Source organism: Chaetodon trifascialis, chromosome 15 (genome assembly GCF_039877785.1).
Source record: "Chaetodon trifascialis isolate fChaTrf1 chromosome 15, fChaTrf1.hap1, whole genome shotgun sequence".
NCBI classification, from domain to species: Eukaryota; Metazoa; Chordata; class Actinopteri; order Chaetodontiformes; family Chaetodontidae; genus Chaetodon; species Chaetodon trifascialis.
Genome location: NC_092070.1, coordinates 14,169,333 through 14,187,190, shown reverse-complemented (window position 1 = coordinate 14,187,190; position 17,858 = coordinate 14,169,333). Strand labels below are relative to the sequence as shown.

At 45.7% G+C, this 17,858-nt stretch overlaps 2 protein-coding genes across 2 annotated transcripts; both read left to right on the top strand.

Moving 5' to 3' along the window:
• Positions 1-233: 233 nt before the first annotated feature.
• LOC139343523 (zinc finger protein 436) lies at positions 234-3,448 on the top strand. Its single transcript, XM_070981232.1, has 2 exons — positions 234-535; positions 912-3,448. Exons 1-2 carry the CDS (start codon positions 352-354, stop codon positions 2,051-2,053), a joined length of 1,326 nt encoding a protein of 441 aa, XP_070837333.1. The 5' UTR covers positions 234-351; the 3' UTR covers positions 2,054-3,448.
• A 1,732-nt stretch (positions 3,449-5,180) lies between these two features.
• On the top strand, positions 5,181-17,830 carry LOC139344103 (testis-expressed protein 2-like). The gene is made up of 12 exons (XM_070982041.1): positions 5,181-5,666; positions 9,270-10,594; positions 11,760-11,960; positions 12,382-12,661; positions 12,833-13,020; positions 13,529-13,717; positions 14,369-14,468; positions 14,970-15,102; positions 15,213-15,350; positions 16,599-16,808; positions 16,907-17,027; positions 17,124-17,830. The coding sequence occupies exons 2-12, from the start codon at positions 9,386-9,388 to the stop codon at positions 17,268-17,270; spliced, it is 2,916 nt and encodes a 971-aa protein (XP_070838142.1). The 5' UTR covers positions 5,181-5,666; positions 9,270-9,385; the 3' UTR covers positions 17,271-17,830.
• Positions 17,831-17,858: the final 28 nt, after the last annotated feature.

The following is a 17,858-nucleotide window of genomic DNA, read 5'->3' as shown; positions in this document are numbered from 1 at the left end:
ATTCACATCATCTGTTCAGCTAATAATATGTGCTATTCTCTAGCTCTTTTACATCCAAAAGTACAACAAAAAGGAACCGTTTTTGTTATCGTTTACCTGGCACTACAAGGTTTTTTGCTGTTTGTGCCTTATATTCACCTTCAGGGTGATGTTGCTTTGTTGTAAAGAACTTTTTTCATCGCTCCTCGGAATTGACGCTTTTATTATGAATGATTAAAACCGGAAGTAATGTTGTATCTGTCAGGGTTCACAAACTGTAGAGATTGACTGCTTTCAGCTACTTAAGCTGACATCTTCTTGCTAACTGGCTACTGCCGCGGATGTTTTTGTGCCATAGCTCTCTCCTGAGACATGGACACCACAATGTTTCAACTGAGGTCTTTCGTCCATCAGCGGCTGTACTCAGCAGCAGAGGAGATCCTCGGGGAGGTGGAGAAAACCATCACGTTAGCTCTGTACGAAGCCGAAGTTAGTCGATCTAAGGAGGAGGTGGAAAGTCTGCGACACCAGTTAGACATCCTGCGAAAGAAACCAGGTTTGGGACTGCCGTTAAATGTATTGTTTAGTAGCGTTTTACTCTCTTATACACTGCGCACTGCATTCAGTCGTGTGGTGTTAGCTTAAGAAGTGGCTGTGGATGTTGCGCCTCCTTGTCCGCGCATGCGCATATAACGACGAGTCACTCACGAGGTAGCCTACTGTACCAGCTCTGCTGCTGCAGTTGTGAAGTATGAAGTATTCGAATACTGTGAATACTGTACTGCACTTCAGACTAGCAACACCAGCACACCACCAAATGAAGGGTTATCACACCAGATATTCTCAGATGGAGAGTTCGGACAGAGAGCATATTGTTAGTGCCTTTGAGGCTTACAGGCTGTTGGTAACTCGTGCTGCCATCTTTTTTGTAGCTGGAAAGCCTTCACTGACCAGCAGTGATGCCCCACCGCTGCAGGAGACTACAGCACCCTCAACACAGGAAGAGTCCCACTTCAGTCTGAGCACTGAGGTTCCAGGACCCTCTCAAACCAGCACAGATATGAACAATGATAGCTGGAATTACTGCTTGGTTGAGACAGACTTTAAGGTGTCCAAGATAAAAGAAGAGCAGGAGGAAGTGGGGGACGACAGTCAAACACAAGAGATCGAAGTTCCTTCTCCTGTAATAGTGAAAAGCGAGCAAGACCAGCCGTCAGTGTCTTCAGACTGCTCTGCAGCCCGGAGAGAGGACAGTGAGGACGATGAGGAGGTGATGAATAGCAAAGGAGACCAGACGAAAACGATGGAACAGAAAGGAAAGTTGTCCCAAGGACAAAGTGGCAGCGTTGATAAGAAGGGGCAGGCAGTGTTGCTGTGTGACAAATCTAAAAATGAAAAGGGACGCAGCTTTTGCCATTTGTGTGGCAAGGGTTTCCAGTACATCGGCTCTTTGATGAAGCACATAAAAACACACGAGAACAGAAGCGATTGCACTGTGTGTGGGACGACGCACCCGTCTACAAAGGAGCTGATAACTCATTTAAAAGGTTGTCACAACAAAACAGATTTTTGTGACATTTGTGGCAAGACTTTTGCTAATAACCGCTGTCTCCGGCTGCACGAAAGAATACACACGGGCGTGAAAGAGTTCATGTGTCAAGAATGTGGCAAAACATTTTACCGACGAGAGCATCTGATCGTGCACGTGAGGACGCATTCGGGGGAGAAACCGTATCACTGTGATATTTGTGGAAAGGCGTTCAGTCAGAGCCAGAACCTCACCATTCATAAAAGAAGTCATTCGGGGGAGAGACCATATCATTGTGGCCTGTGTGGCAAACTGTTTAACACGAGCAGTCACCTCAAAACACACATGAGGTACCATTCAGGAGAGAAACCGTACCCATGTGACATCTGCGGCAAACGTTTTCGCCAAAGCGGACAGATGACCCGACACAGGACCACCCACACGGGGGAGAGGCCATACGCCTGCCACGTTTGTGGTATGAGATACAGGTTTGCGCCTAATCTCAAGGTGCACCTGCAAACTCACGAAAAGGCCGCCACGGAGTGAGAACCGTCGGACCATCTCCTTGAGTTAGACATGAATGGTTCATTGCTGCAGCTCATATGTGCTTAAATCGCCCTTTCAGAAAGCATAGCCGTTAGTTGGTACATGTCATGTAGCTTCTGGTATCAGCACACACTGATTTACCTGAAGTAAATCATCTCACCATGAATTTTCTGGGACATTTTCTGCCTTTGTTTGATCGTGTCAGGTGAAGAGTAACGTGACCACAAACCCCAGCAACTGTATAAACAGTGGATGGAGCTCCCTGGTCTGAAAAGTGAGGCCATTGTGGAAGTGCCTTAAACCTGCATTCTCTCTAATGGCCAGCAGGGGGAGACTGCACTAGTTGCAAAAAGAAGTTCAGCTGTATGTGAGCTTATGAGAAACTGACCGTACTTCTCGATTGATTCATTACCTCAGCAAACCGTTTCCTAATGAGTTTATGGTCTCAATCACTAGTTTCTAGTCTTCTTTAATACAGCATGATGTTCACTTTGTAAGTTATGGTCCTGTTTAGCGTAAAATAAGATTAAGATTAAGATTTCACTTTATTAATCACTGCACACACATGCTACAGGGAGGAGACACACGCCATGCTTCGTGAAATTATTTTCTCCCCATTTAACCCATCCTGGTAAGTCTTCCTCCATGGCAGACCAGGAGCGGTGGGCTGCCAGCCAACGGCAGCTGTGGGGACCAGGGACCAGTTCCTCTTTGTCACCATTGGTCAGGTGGTGATCTTCTTGATGTTTTTAGTAGGGGTATTTTTATGGAGGATACCCCAGGTGAGCACGGGGAGAATATGCAAACTCCACACAGAAAGGCCCTTTTTTCCTCGAGCAGCAGCCACTGAAGGCATGGTGGAGGACACGCCACCAGCGCCCACAGCAGGATTCAAACCGGGACCTTCTAGCTTTGAGGTGACAGTGTTACCACTTGTTCCATCGTGCCACCAAATAGATGATAAAGTAGGCGGTGCTTTAGGACGTGGCTGCCTTGTGCTTAACAGGTTGCTACCACGGTGTGTCCTCGTATTCTCAGTCAGGATGGAGATGTAGCAATGCATACCCTCCCCAGCCCCACCCTTTCATCCAAAGATGGACACTTTTGGCTTCCAAAAGACCAAGATGGTGACCATATTGTCAAACTTGAGGCTTCAAAACAGTGCTGCAAAGAGCAAGCCAGAGGACCACCCATCGCTGCTCTCCCGTGAGATTGAATATGACATCAGTGATGATGTCGCAGTTAGGCTCATGGGTAAAACCAAATTCCCTCTGACTGTCAGAGGGCAGCACATTTCATGTATGTATTTTTGTATACTGTTGTGTGTAATATCTTCTTATGGTGAAACCAAGTTTCCATGTGGGAGCAATAAAGTTTAATATCCTGTCTTATCACATCACTGTAGTCTGTATATCTGTACACCAATATTATCCTTCTGTTCAAACAACCTGTACTCAGCATAAAGGTCCCTACATGTGCGTACTACAGATTTATGGTTATTATTACAAGCCTGCAGCTATGTAGATATTCAGGATGGCGTATGTAATTTGCCTTAGCCACATTATGACTTGGCTACTCACCCAAACTGTTTAAATCAAGCTGTTAGCCAAATGGTTATTTCACATTAAACATTAAAAGGGTGATGTTAGTGGTAAGATGTTTACTTTCTCAGGCTGTCCACAAATACATTTGAAAGTACACACACGGATTCAAGACTGTAAATGTAAAGACGGTAGGAAAACCTAACCTAACCAAACAAACCAAACAGAGCATCTGACTGCACACTGGGACCCGTGCAGGGGAGAGACTGTGTAGTTGTGCATCATGCGGGAAACTGTTTGAGTCATCTGTTGGTTCAGCATAAAAATGCACACACAGCAGCAAGCATCAAGGAACCAATACATGCATGGAAAATCCCATGTGGATAAGCTTTTCCAGGGTAATGCATCATTGACAGCTTGATTTATGGTTCACATGTGTTGTCCCAAGACGTTCACAGTCCCACAACCGAGTCAAGAACAGATACACACGCACGTGGCTGAGATTCATCCGATGAAATTAGTTCTTCCATCCAAGGCTACTTTTGTGTAGTAAAAAAGCCTTGTTGCAATCTGGATGCTTGTTTTAAGACTTCCGATGAAGGGCTGGTGACTGCTTCACCCTGTTGCTAAGAAGCATTTCTACTTCTGCATTTTGGCCAACAGGTGGCAGCAAACACACCAAAGTTATCCTGGTGATGCCTACAGCTGTCAGTAACATTGGCTGACACGGAGAAGCCATATATTACACATCATTGAAGCCATGTATGTGGCAACACTGTTTCACACCTTCACACTGTGCAGCAGCACACAGCCCTGATGTCCTTTTTGCTGGGAGACCCCGAGGCTCCAGCTGCAAAAAGTTTGAGGACTTGCACCAAAGAAAAGGGGAAGTGGTTCATCCGTCTGGAGCTACGTTAAACTCGCGTCATCCTCAGATTTGAGTTTCTGCAGCACTTTATATATTTTTTAATATTTGCTAGTAGTAGCCAGTAGTACAGAGCATCAGTCCTCAAACTCCATGTGAGATATGATAATGAAAGCATGTCACAGATATTAGCAAGACACACACAGAGCACCATCCCTACGGCATTTTTACACTAAGTGTGTACAACCTGTCCTTAAAATTTGGTGCAGCCAGCAGCTAAACGTCAGGGCACATTAGGTGAGGTTATTACCTCCCTGGTGTGACAGTGTGTGGGCTGCTGGCCTGCTCTGATGGCTGGAATGAGCAGGAAGTAATAATAATCCATGCACATCCCAAAAGCCAAAAGCCAGCTGTTGTCCCCCCCTCCTTTCCTGTCTGCCCTCACACCAACGCTGCATTTATTGATTTCAGACCCAGACACAAACTTAATGGCCAAGACCGCAGATATTTAATTAAACAAACAGTGAGATAAGATTGAAAATAATTAAATTCGAGGAGATTTCTGAACATTTCCAGTTTGGAAATATGCAGAACTGAGAATGTTGCGTCCTTATAATCAGAGGAATAACGAAGAAGTAATCTGTGTTATAATTAAGAGTCTTTTGACATGGATTTTTCCAGGTCGCGCAATTACATAAGTCTGCGTACTGAGGACTGCGGTGTCAGAGAGGCAGAGTTGGGCTCAGAGTCAGACTGTGTTTTGACGCTGAGCGCAGAAAGCAGAGAGGAGGAGTCGCTTTGTCAACTGTTGGCCTCTCCATTCTAATCTGGATTAGAGTTTCCAGTCCAGTCTGCAGCCCGGACTCCAGTAATCACATTATTCTGTATTGGGTTGACGCCTCCTGGAGCGGAAGGAATAAGCGATGACAAACGGAGGCAACGTTGCTGACGCGTTTAGCTCAAAGCTGAGCTGTTCATTTGGGGGGAGAAAAAATCTTTTTACAGGAGTTTGCGAGATGTTGCAACGACGATTCGCGACAATCTGAGTGAAGTTGAATGGATATTGGTTGCCTGCGGTCGGTGGATGGTGCGCGTCCCCGTGTGCAGCACTCTGCAGCATCAGACCGATCACTGCAGCCCGCACTTGAAGCTCATTTCTGCACAGAAACCTGACACTGATGCCACAGGAGCAGCTGGACGGATTCAGGTTAGTGCTGTGGTTTTACTGACAGCGGCATAGTGCATCAATCCGTGCCTCAGACAGAGCACTTCTCCACAGGTGAGGACAGACAGCTATGACCGACAATGCGGTGATGCTTTGGGGTCTCTCGGAATGGCAGTACCTCATGAGGGGAAAAAAGTTTAAAGGGACCAAAGGGAGTCGTTTAAACGCCTGAGTGATGGTGTCCATAAACAGCCTGTTAACCTTTGCTTAATGAGATGAAGTCCAGCTTCAGTAAGGCTGATCATGTGATACCCACACAAACAGCCCTGTGCCAAATGTGCCAGTGAGAAGGGTCAAATGGTAGTTTGAGGACAGGATTAAGCACAGAAGCGCCATTGAGACAAACGTCCTGCCTCTCTGTGTGATGCCAGGCTGCATAAACAGTCCTCTCTCATGGTCTCATACAGCACTCCAACTGGGCTTTCATCAAGTTCTGCCCCTGTCTTATTTATCCTATTGTCCTTGTTTAGACAGGATTGAAAGGCCAAACGGAGGACACAGTTGGAAAGACATGATTTTTTTTGGGAGGGATTTCAATCTCATACCAGCGTCAGGGATAAAAGTGGGATTTTCTGATGATCACGTCATTTCTTCCTGTGGCTTTTAATCCATTCTGACTACTGTCTATTTTCATCGATAGACCCTTTAATGCACCCATCCCATGATAAGCAAATACAGAGGCTTTGACATCACTTTCCTGTGTGCTGTTTTGATTAATGCCCCTCTAATACTTTGTCATTAAAAATGTCTGGTAGCAAGCAATACCTCTCCACACTTCATTAATGTCAACTTCATTAACTTTTCCTCCTCACTGAGCAGCCTGGAGTCACACACAGTGTCAGCACCCACAACCATCTCCTGTTATCAACACACACACTTAACTTTGTCATGTAATAGTCAAAGTCTTCAGGTGAGCTACTGCAGTCCAGTCAAAAAAGATATGTCCTAAAGCAACATTTTGGTCCATTCACTGGGGTTTTTTTTTTCCTTTGGTTGAACAAAATGAGACATTTAAAGACGTCACCATTGTCCCAGAGAAATTGTGATTTTTTTTTTTTTTATTGATAGTGAAAATGATAATTAGTTGGAGCTCTAAGGTGACGTTTCCTGTCAAAGTCAAATTTTGTTGTGGAAAATGTCGATATTAAGTGCATTTCAGCTGGAGCAGATTGCAGCCCTGTGTTCATTTGTAAGACTGTTTCCCTCCACTTGCCTTCTCCTGTGGGAGACATGTTTTACAGCACCAGTTAAGAACATCAAAGAGTTTTTACACAAACCACATTAAAAAAATCTTCCTTTTCTAATTATGAAATAGTGAAAATCCAATCTGCTTTCCTCTCTCAAGAGACAAACCAAAGCTGAGGTTCTCTTATGCTTTTTCCTCTGTCTCGCGCCTGCAGAGGTTCATCTACAGTCCTGACTGGAAAACTGCCAAATCCCTACCGACTGCAAATTCCTCAGAGCAGCACAGGTTTTCCTCTCCCTGTCAGCATGAACTGATCCAAATTGACTCCAAAGTAGAAATTGATTGGGGTAATGCAGGGTTGTCTGGGGCTTCTTGAGCCCTGCGGAGCAGCACTTTTGGTTAATTAGATTTGACAAACAGCCCAGCAGGTTGGTGCTAAAATGAATATCTCTCCTTGTCTGCAACAGTGTGCAGAAAAGTGAAGAAATTAGGCCGGAGCCAGTGGGAGAGTTAAATTATGCAAGCAACATGGTAACAAATAACTCTCTGAAGCCTTGTAAATTGGTTTCATCCAGGTCAGGACTGGTATTTATGATATACTATTTACATTTGCTGTTTCTGCAGCAAATGTACAAATGTGGCCTCTAAATGTCTTAAAATTAGTACAACCCTGATTCCAAAAAAGTTGGTACTCTGTGTTAAATATCAATTAAAATGCAGTGCAAGTGAACTGTGTTTACTGACCACAGTGTTCCTGAGCCCATGTAGTAACATCTTTCATACAATCATGTGTTCACAAAGTGGTGAACCTCGCTCCATCCTCACTTGTGAGCGACTGAGCCTTTCAAGGATGCCTCTTTCATACCGAATCATGATACCTGTTGCCAGTGAACCCATTCACATGTGGAATGTTCCAAACAGGTGTTTCTGGAATGTCCTACCACTTTTCCAGTCTTTAATCTCTCCTGTCCCAACTTGTTTGACACGTGTTGCTGCTATCAAATTCATAATAAGCATATATTAACAAAAATCAGATAAGATTATTTTAACTCAAGGTCCACTTATTAGCTTCTTTGGGGGTGATGAGCACCTTTTTTGCTTTTGCTGGTTGATTATGTCTAAAAATTAGCTCCTCCTTTTCTCATGCTGCATTTCCCTATAATTACAGACACTTGAAGCCAGCTTGTTATGTGCCGCTGCATTATGTGTGCGTGTGGCTGACAGCTAGCACAAGCTAATGACATCTGAAAACGTATCTGGAATTGAAAGGCACAGTGATTGCCTATTCATCAGATTTAATTCATGTCCCAAGTGTCTTAATTTCCTGTCATAAAAGCCTCTTTAATATGGAGGATTACAGTTAATCCACTCTCAGTCTGGATCGTACCGAAGATGGGCTGTGATGCTTGCGTGCCATGATTCATGTCAGTGATTGTCACATGTAACCAAGCTGCAAACAGCTTGTTACAGATCCATTTGCTCTCAAAGCCCTGATTTCCCCTGAGGGAGTGTCTAATTGTTGGCAGCGGTTAGGGTGTGGTAGGAAAAAGGCAGCGTCTTTTCTCAGTTATATTCACGCCACGGTGAAGCTTAAGCCTCACTAATTGTAAATGAGTTGTAACAGATATTATTTTGAGTGAGAAAGTCCAATATGAAGGGAGAAAGTAATTATAAGGCAGGCTGTACATCTCGGTTACAAAACCACAGATGGAGTTAAAGTGAGGGTGCATATGTTTATTTTGAGTGGTTGGTCAAGTGTGGGCATTTGTTTGTCTGCAGCTCTCCAGCATGTGTTCACACTCATTATCCACACAAGCAGATGCTATCACAGATGAAATTGTTTCCTCCTGTGTTTTACTTACATCAAACCTCAGGTAGTCATGTTTGAAGATGTGAGCTTGTGATTAACAGTAAATGAGTAACAGTCCTCAATGTCTGCAGGAGAGATAAGACAGGAGAAGGAAACAGTTTTGTACTGAGAATCTTGGATAAAACAAATGTGACAATTAAGCAGAAACAATACGAATGAGTCGGATCTCTGCATCTAGTTGGGGATCAACTTTGATTGTGGGATTAAGGCATCGGTGCTAAGGACTCCTCCCGATGCACACACACAAGCACACACACACACACTGTGAAACACAGAGTTTCCTGTCTTGCTGCAAAGCTACAGTAGAAAGGACAAAGAAAGAAGTACAGAGAAGATTAGAGAGAAAGGTTGAGAGGTGGAAGGGGAGAGGAAATTAGAAAAGCAATGGAGAGGAAAAAGGTCAGAGCAGCAGATGAAGAAGCAGCAGAGACTCGTTATGTAATGTTAATTGTCATGGTGTCATTAAATGTAAGCATGTTCAAATAACCTCATTTCAATACGCTTTCCTTGTTTCTCACCATATTCCCAGCATCTGACGTGATGGACGATAAGACGCCTGGAGAGGAAGTTACAAGTCTACCTGTGCTGGCACCAAGCTCCGTATCTTCATTTGGTTGACTACATTCTCACGATAGCTGCAGGTTGATGGCCAGCATGGAGGAGAGCAAGCTCATCTTCAGCTTAGACCGCCCTGATGAAGGTCCCACTGTGGCTTTTTCCAAAGAAAAACCACAAGGTAGGGAGAGCCAGCCTGACCTCAGCCTCGGGATGGATTTGGACCTGAGCCAAGGCCATCGCTTTCAGCCCCCCTACCTGCCTCACTCCCCCTCATCCCCGGGCTCTTTAGCTGATCTATCGGCATCATCAGCCAGCCTGCTTGTCAACACAAACCTGGTGAAATCCTCCTCCACAGAGCTGGAGCCGAGCGAGAGCAGCTCTCTCCGCGGCAAACCTCTGCTCAGCCTCGTCAAATCCCTGAGCACAGAGATTTCCCGCCGGGTCGAGCCAGAGGTCAACCTCTCCAAGTCAGACTCCAAGCTGCATATGCATCCCTGGAAGCAGCTTACACATCCAAAGATCCCCGAGGCCAGGCCTGAAGTAGGAGGACTGAGTGAGGATGACGACTGGGTGTCACCTCCGTACACAGGAAGCATACCTCCCTCTGAACCCCGGGGCAGCTCGCTGATCGCAGAGCTGGAGGACACACGGAGGAAGTTCTCTGAGGCCATGCAGGATCCACTGAGCATGCTCAGTAAGATCATGGGTGATGAAAGCTCCGTCAGCCCCAAGCAGGGGAGAGCTTCTGGAGCCGGAGACTCCCCGGCCTCCCAAGGCAGCTGTGGAAAAGACAGCGAAGATGTGGATCTTAAATGCCGGAAGAGAACTGACGGTGAGCTCAGAGGTGTGTGTGACACGCCACTGAAAAGACTCCAACAGGGCTCGGTAATGAAGTCCTCCACCTCACCTGAACGCCACACCCACAGTGGAGACAGCCATTTCGAAATCCGCACTTATGGAGATATGATTCAGGTGGTGGAGCTCCAGAACGGATCCAGAGGGAGTCACAAAAGTCACACCCAGTCTCGAGTCACAGTGCCGGGCTCATCAATGCCTCTTCACTGGCTCTTGCCTGTGGGTCTTCTAGCGTACGGCTTCTTTGTGTTGCCCCTGCCCTCCTATTTGACAGGCCTGTCCGTGGGGGTTGCATGTGGCTTTATGTTGGGCCTGGTGGTGGTGTTCATGTTTGCCCCGCGGCGCTCATCCGCAAGAAGCAAGGGCTCTCGTTCGAGCAAGAACAGACCCCTGAACGTGGATCCGCTGGATGGAGAGCTCACAGATCCAGAAACCCTAGAGGTAATGAATGAGTGAAACACAGTATATAAACAAAGAGAGGCATAGACATGAAAGAGACATTTCATCTATCAAAGTATTACACATGGAAGTGTAGCAGAGTGCAAGAAGCCAGGTACTGATGTGGAAGGACCAACTATGATCAATAGAATGAACATGAAAACGGGTAGAAAATGAATGGAAAAATTAACTAGTGAAAAGCACCTCTGATCTGAAATACAGGGATTGATTTGACCCACTGTAAATGCTGAATATGCAAAATGCATTTTATTTGCATTGAATGGGAAATAGTTAAAGATAGAAGAGTATTCTTTTTAGAGATTTTTTAGCACTAGGGATAGCAGTGTTGGCTGGACCACCACTTTTCATTGGTTAATATACCCGCTAAACTGATGACATTCCCACCAGCCTCAGCTGAATTTTGTGCTAATTGGCAGTCAGCGTGCTAACACACTAAAGTAAGATGGTGATGATGATAAACCTTATACATGCTAAACACCAGCATCTTAGCTGTAGTCCTGCTTAGTTTTCTGCAGCTGCTCCTCAGTAGTTCTTGTTTTCCTGTTACTGATTTGGCTGCATGGAAATGAAGTTCAAACTCTGCAGGGTGAGAGATCAAAACAACAAACAGCAGCAGCCATGTGAGTCACTAGATGGCATTAAAGATTATGTGCTATTGGTGCCACTTAATGGATTAGTTTTGAGGTAATTACTGTAGAAAAAAAACTGCCCTCAAGCGCAGCACTTTCAGCGTCTTAAAAGCAGGTTATTTTGATAATAGCATTCTCAAAGCAGTTCTTGACAGCTCTGCTGAGAGCGTGGGGCTGGCTGCCTCCATAAATGCAGAGTTAGCAGGTTCAGATAAGGCAAAGTTTATGACGAGGCTGGAGGAGTTGCTAACTGCAGACTGCGGGCTACTTCAAAGACTCGTCCACAGTGTTAAATGAGACAGATGCATTCTGCCGTGTCTCATGTTTCCCCTCCTGCTGAGCTGTATTGTTGCAGTTTGCACCACACACAGTGAACCCTCATTTGCCTGAGTAGATTCTTTGCTAGATTTTCAGATACATACATACAATATATTCAATATATTTCTGTTCTGAAAGGAAAAGTGTTGCTTGCGATGATTTTACCCCATTGGGTTTAACACCCCCATTATTTTCTCCAGGGTTGGATGAATGAGACACACAGCTACGACCCTGAGACTTTCCACCCGTCCATCACACACTCTGTCCATGTGACCCTGGAGGGCAGCCGTCTACGTCTGGCATACCCGCGTGCCAACATCCCCCGGTGGGCAGGGTTCGACGAGATGCCCCACGAGGCCTCATTTTTGCGTTCACGAACTTACCAGCTGGCTAACTGTAAGGTCAGTGCTTTTGCAAAAAATATATATATATATTCTCATTTCTGGGGCCCAGGGGAGCAGACATGTCTCTCAGAGGGGAGTTAAAAGGTGGAGGCAAGGTGACCTCTTGCCTGAACTCTTCACACCCATCTCTTTGCACCCACTTTGTCATCGTACACGGAGGTGAAAGACCAGACAGACTACAACTGAAGTGATGATGCTCTGAATTAACTTGACCCGCTGCTGTCTCATTCGTATATTGAGGCAGTAGCTTCCAATAGGGTAACAGAATAACACACAGTCTAATCAATGAGGGGGGAGCTCTGTCAATGGCAAACTGTCAACACAGTTTGTGCTGGCCAGAATCTCTTGTAGAAATAAAATATGGATAAAAAGAAAATGGCACTTTTCTTTAGCATTCCTCTGTTGGTTATGATCCCAGGTGTCTCTCTTGCCACCCGGTTTGGCTCGCAAGAGGGTGTGGAACAAGAAATACCCCATCTGCATCACTCTGCCTGAGGGGGAGGTCGGGGAGGAGAGCGTGGTTGAAGGCCAGGAGGAGGAAGAAAGGGCAGAGAGACACAGGGTCCCGGACCACCAGGTTCCTGTCACCCTGCACCTGTTTGGCCGCACAGGGAGAGAGAAGGAGGAGTGGTTCCAGCGCTTCACCACTGCCTCCCAGGCTGGAGCCAAGAGCAGTGAGAGCTCGGAGGAGAACACAGGTAAGAAGATGTTTCAGTTAATGGTGATCGGGTTCAATGCAGTTGGGTGAAATACTGTCTGCAGACTCCAAGTATTACCTCCATGTTTGCAGGACAGATTCATATTTCAGTCACTCCTGGACTTATATTTACCAGCTCCTTCGCTTCATGTCTGTCTTCTGTGTTTTTCAGAAACACCCTGCGGTGGAGAGGCTGTTAAAGAAAGCACAGAGGAGCTGCGAGACTTGCCCGGAGCTATGAAAACAAGAACGCTATTGGACTACAGCACCTACATGACTCAACTGGTTGTCTCACAGAATTGCAATCCCACCCCCAGCCCCTGCCATAGTGACAAGGGAAGCCCCACAACCCACAAGAAGGTCAACAACACCTTAGCTTTGAGATCTAGTGTTAGCATCACATGATCAGCTCTGCGCTGCTCTACTTGCCGTGTGACAACACGCTACATATCTCCTATTGATCAGAGCTGGTCTATATCAGCTACTCTTCCATTGTTCTACTCTGCGCTCAGACCAGCCTTGCCTAGCATGCTGCCTCAGCCAAACATATCCTTGCTGACTAGACCAAATGTCAGTGTGCAGAAATATCAGGTGTCACCTGGCTGGGAGGATATTAATAGCAACTGACTCTGGTACATCTGCAGCATACCTGACCGAGCTGCTAATCCTGGCTTCGGTGGTTTGGGGACTGGCACCCCACGTAGACACAGTCTGTCCTATTGTTTAGAGGCGATAAATGCAGAATCAGTATGAGAGTCAGCATAAATGGGGCTTGGGGATAGATTAGCATATAAATGGCAAACCTTGTATCTTGCATTTCAGCTCTATCGGGTCATATAAGCTCTTATTTCACTGTTATTCCCTGCAGATTCACAATGAAGAGCATGGATCTGGAGGACAGCCCAGTGCAGGGTTAGGGGCAGAGGGCTGCCCTGCCGAGGGCCAGCCCACCTGGGTGAACTCCCTGGTGGGACGGATCTTCTGGGACTTTCTTCAGGAGAAGTACTGGACCGATCAGGTGGCACACAAGATCCAGAAGAAGCTCAGCAAGATCAAGGTGAGGGCTGAGGGTAATTCATTTTTCAAGGAAACATTCATATTCATATTCACACAGCATCATCAGTGTCATATTGACGAATGACATCGGCAGGCATAGTGCATACCCTGCAGGTCAGCGCTCAGCAAACTGTGTCACTCGATGATATGACCCGAACAACAGCGCTGGTCTGTGCACAAGGTTGAAAGATATGACATTAAGCCATATTGACGCTGCAGCTCTCTTTCCTGTGTGTGTGTGTGTGTGTGTGTGTGTGTGTGTGTGTGTGTGTGTGAGAGAGAGAGAGAGAGAGAGTCTGCTGATAATGCACTCCTTCTGGTTCCAAAGGCAGGAGGTGGGGAAGCGAATAGAGGAGCACTGATGGCACCGCGGGATCTCATTACTCATTTCCAGCTCTCCTCTTCGACACACACCATCCTTTTTGCTCCGCTATCTTACTCCTCTGTCCTTCACGCGCACAAACACACACACACACACAAACACACACACTCATACACACTGCAGGTTTCCCCCTCTCGCTCATTAGTTTGAAGTAATTAGCTACCTCTGTTGAGCCTCTCTGTTTGTTTTGCGCATTCAGTTTCGAAGTTTTTACGTCTGACATGAGCACAGCATGTTTACTCATAAAAGGTGTTGTTTGTCTCATTACAGTTACCGTACTTCATGAATGAGCTGACTCTGGCTGATCTGGACATGGGCACATGTCTGCCTCAAGTCCTCAGCACTTCCAAACCTACACTGGACCGCAGAGGTACATTGGATAAATACCCTGCTCATCATGGATGGGTTGCCATGAAATGAATGCAGACATTCATGTTCTCCCTCAGGATGAGCTGCAGTAACTTTTCATATAGAACCTAAATTTTGGATGCTGATGATGGCATTTAGTTCAAAGCATTGCCCACAGAGGCACTAACCTGCCTGTAGACTCCTAGTTTTTCTTTTGTATTCCACTACGTGTGTTGAGGAGTCACCAGATAAGGTTTGCACAACAGATTTCTTCTCTAAGACATGCTCCTGCTCAGGTCTTGATCTCATTTGTTTCATTGCAGAGTTTGTCGCGCTCACTCTTAAAGCTTGCTATTGTCTCCTCCCTAAGCATAAGCGAATAGGATTAGCAATCCAGATCTAGAAGTGCTGCTGGCTCAGCCTCCAAACCCAACTCAGGCTTTAGATCAGAGTTCGTTAAGAAATCTGAAGCAGTAACTGCTGTCAGTGAGCTGTGTTTTCCCTCCCTCCCTTTATCCCCAAGGCCTGTGGCTGGAGCTGGAGTTGGTGTACACAGGCTGCCTTCAGATGACCCTGGAGACTAAGATGAACCTGTGCAAGCTGGGTAAAGAAGGAGAGGATGAGGCTCACAGCCTTCCAGAGGCACAGCAGGCAGGGTGAGGCTCATCTCATATTCCTCAGTAGGAAAAGAGAGTGTGGAGGTGGATGTGAGCATGCTTGAGTAGAAATGAGCTCAGTCGTTTCCATTAAGAAGTGTGTTTTTCAGCTCTAAGCCCAGACTGTGCATACTGGCGGATAGTGATGAAGAATCGTCCAGCGCAGGCTCGTCTGATGAAGAGGAAGTCCCCCCCTCTGAGCCACAGGGGTCTGTGGGAGATAAGAGCACAGTGGTAGCAGCTGAAGGGTAAATTCACAACTTAACTGGCATTTTCTACCACAGAGATTAAGGCTACGTTTACACTTAGGGAAAACGAATATGTTTTCATGCCGTTTGGCCTCTTGTTTACACGCAAACAGAGTTTGTTTTTTTTCACGGAAAACGGTCATTTTTAAAAACTCCGGCCAAAGCAGAGATTTCTGAAAACACCGGTTATGTGTTGGCGTGTAAACAGGGTTAAACAGCATTTTAGGTTCTGAAACGTCACAACATGCGACGGAATACCTAACGTCATGTGAGCGACCTATGTTTATGATGCACTCAACGGCGTATTTATCTGGGTTCATGTAAACGACAACATTTTTAAAAACGATGTTGTGTGCACAATGTTATTTTTGAAAACGGAGGGGCCGAAATATCCGTTTTCCAAAATACCCTGCTACGTGTAAACGTAGGCTAAATGTACCAGTATCATGAGTCAAGGCCACTTTTTCACAGCAGATAGTTTGCTTTGTCAAACACAGGTGTAGTAAATAATGTTGATTTGGAAGCACAGGTGGACCCAATGACATTAACAATGACAATCACAAAGGTCATTAAAGGTGGGGTGAGTTCCTCTGGAGAAAGACTATTGATACTGCCATCGCTCCTTCTTCACAATGTGATTACATGACGTTAATATGCCAGATTTACTGTCTGATTTACTGAGTGCCACCAGTTGCTGATTGGCTGAAATAGTGTTCTGTGACTCAACCCGTTTCCCATTTACAAAGCCAGGGCTCTGTACAGAGGCCGAATGGGTTGTTAGCACACACACACAAAACGAACAGCTATCAAATTCAGCAAATATCAGCGATCTTTCTCCAGAATGACTCACTCCACCTTTAGCCCCGCCCATGCTTTTCCTGCTATGTTGACTCAAAGTGCCTGTTGTGAGAAGGGTTTTTGAATCTGATTCATTTGGGAACAATAAAGAAACATCAGTGCTCTGATGTTGGAAAACCATCGAGATTCAAGTTTGCAAGATTTGTGAAGACCAAAAGAAAAACAATGTAAAATACAAGATTTTAGACAGGAAAGAAAAGGAAATGCTCATCAAGCAAGCAAATCCAAATTATGAAGAAGCTCTTGCTCTTGAGTTTACTGTCATTACGAATATGCAAAAAATCTAAATAAAATATATAAACCAGGGCTGCAGTCAGTTCACACCCGGCTTAGATTTTCAGATTAAAAGCACTACACAACATTCGTGGCCTTGTCCTTATCCTCCTGCAGGCACACTGGTGGCAGCACAAGCAGGAAGATCTTGAGGTTTGTGGACAAGATAGCAAAATCCAAGTACTTCCAGAAAGCCACAGAGAATGAGTACATCAGGAAGAAGATCGCTGAGGTGTCCAACATGCCTCTGATGCTCAGTGTTGAAGTCCTGGAGCTCTCTGGCACTCTGGCCATCAACATCCCACCTCCCCCTACTGACAGGATATGGTACTGAGTTTCCCTCCTTACTCTCATTACAGATCACACATTCAAATGTTCTTTCTTCCTTTCTCACACAGTGTTTTTCTCCGGTTCTGTCCCCTCAGGTACAGTTTCAGGGTGCCTCCCAGGTTAGACCTGCATGTGCGCCCCACGCTCGGGGAGAGGGAGGTCACCTTCACTCATGTCACTGAGTGGATAGAGAAAAAACTGCAGTGTGAGTTCCAGGTGAGTCCATCAGTGAAACATCTTTCATATCATTGAAAACATTCATATCTAATTTTTAATGATTGCGCTAATTATCCCTCCTCTGCCCCTCAATAGAAAGTGTTTGTCATGCCCAATATGGACGATCTATATCTGCCCCTAATGACATCTGGCCTGGACAACCCACCCGCATCCCACCAATCCTCAGTCCACTCCTCATCCCACCAGTCCTCCATGGAGTCCCAGGATTACCTGTCAGAGTAGTGCCCCTTTGAGGACACAGATGGGATGATGTCGATGCAAAATAAGCATTGTGCAGCTGTTGCCGTGAGTCTTGACCAGATTCTGAGGCTGTTGTAGGTGGGTGCTAGCTCGGTGCTCATCCCGAGGGTGCTTGTTGTAACCGGTGCAGGACAAATGCCTCCTGAGGGCGCACTGAGCTCAGCGACCTCAGGACTGTGAGAATGGTGCTACAGGGACCTTACTGTGAAGATAACCGAACTGGACCTAACGACTCGACGCCAGTGAGAGCACATTAAAGGCCGGTTTTCCAAAATCCAGCTTTTTTATTTACTGCTACTACTGACACAAGATGCAAGACTGAAAAAAATGGATGTATTTACTGCACGTCAAAACCAGATGTTGATCACTGTTTCAACAAACCATCCATCCATTTTCTAATCCACTGATCCTTTTGTCGATTGTGAGTTGAGTGGAGATGATAATCTGCTCTGATTATGTTCCAGCAATGGTGCATGTCAGTTTTGAACAGCGTTAATATGCTCATGGATTTATCAATGAATAAAAACCTCTTCAAAACTTTAAATCTTGTTGAGTTTAAACAGCATACAG

Bases quoted from the DNA above. Each gene is read 5' to 3' on its own strand.
- LOC139343523 (XM_070981232.1), top strand. From the start codon at position 352: ATGGACACCACAATGTTTCAACTGAGGTCTTTCGTCCATCAGCGGCTG. The intron at 536-911 runs GTTTGGGACTGC...TCTTTTTTGTAG, and splicing joins CATCCTGCGAAAGAAACCAG to CTGGAAAGCCTTCACTGACC.
- LOC139344103 (XM_070982041.1), top strand. From the start codon at position 9,386: ATGGCCAGCATGGAGGAGAGCAAGCTCATCTTCAGCTTAGACCGCCCT. The intron at 12,662-12,832 runs GTAAGAAGATGT...TGTGTTTTTCAG, and splicing joins GAGCTCGGAGGAGAACACAG to AAACACCCTGCGGTGGAGAG. The intron at 17,028-17,123 runs GTGAGTCCATCA...GCCCCTCAATAG, and splicing joins AACTGCAGTGTGAGTTCCAG to AAAGTGTTTGTCATGCCCAA.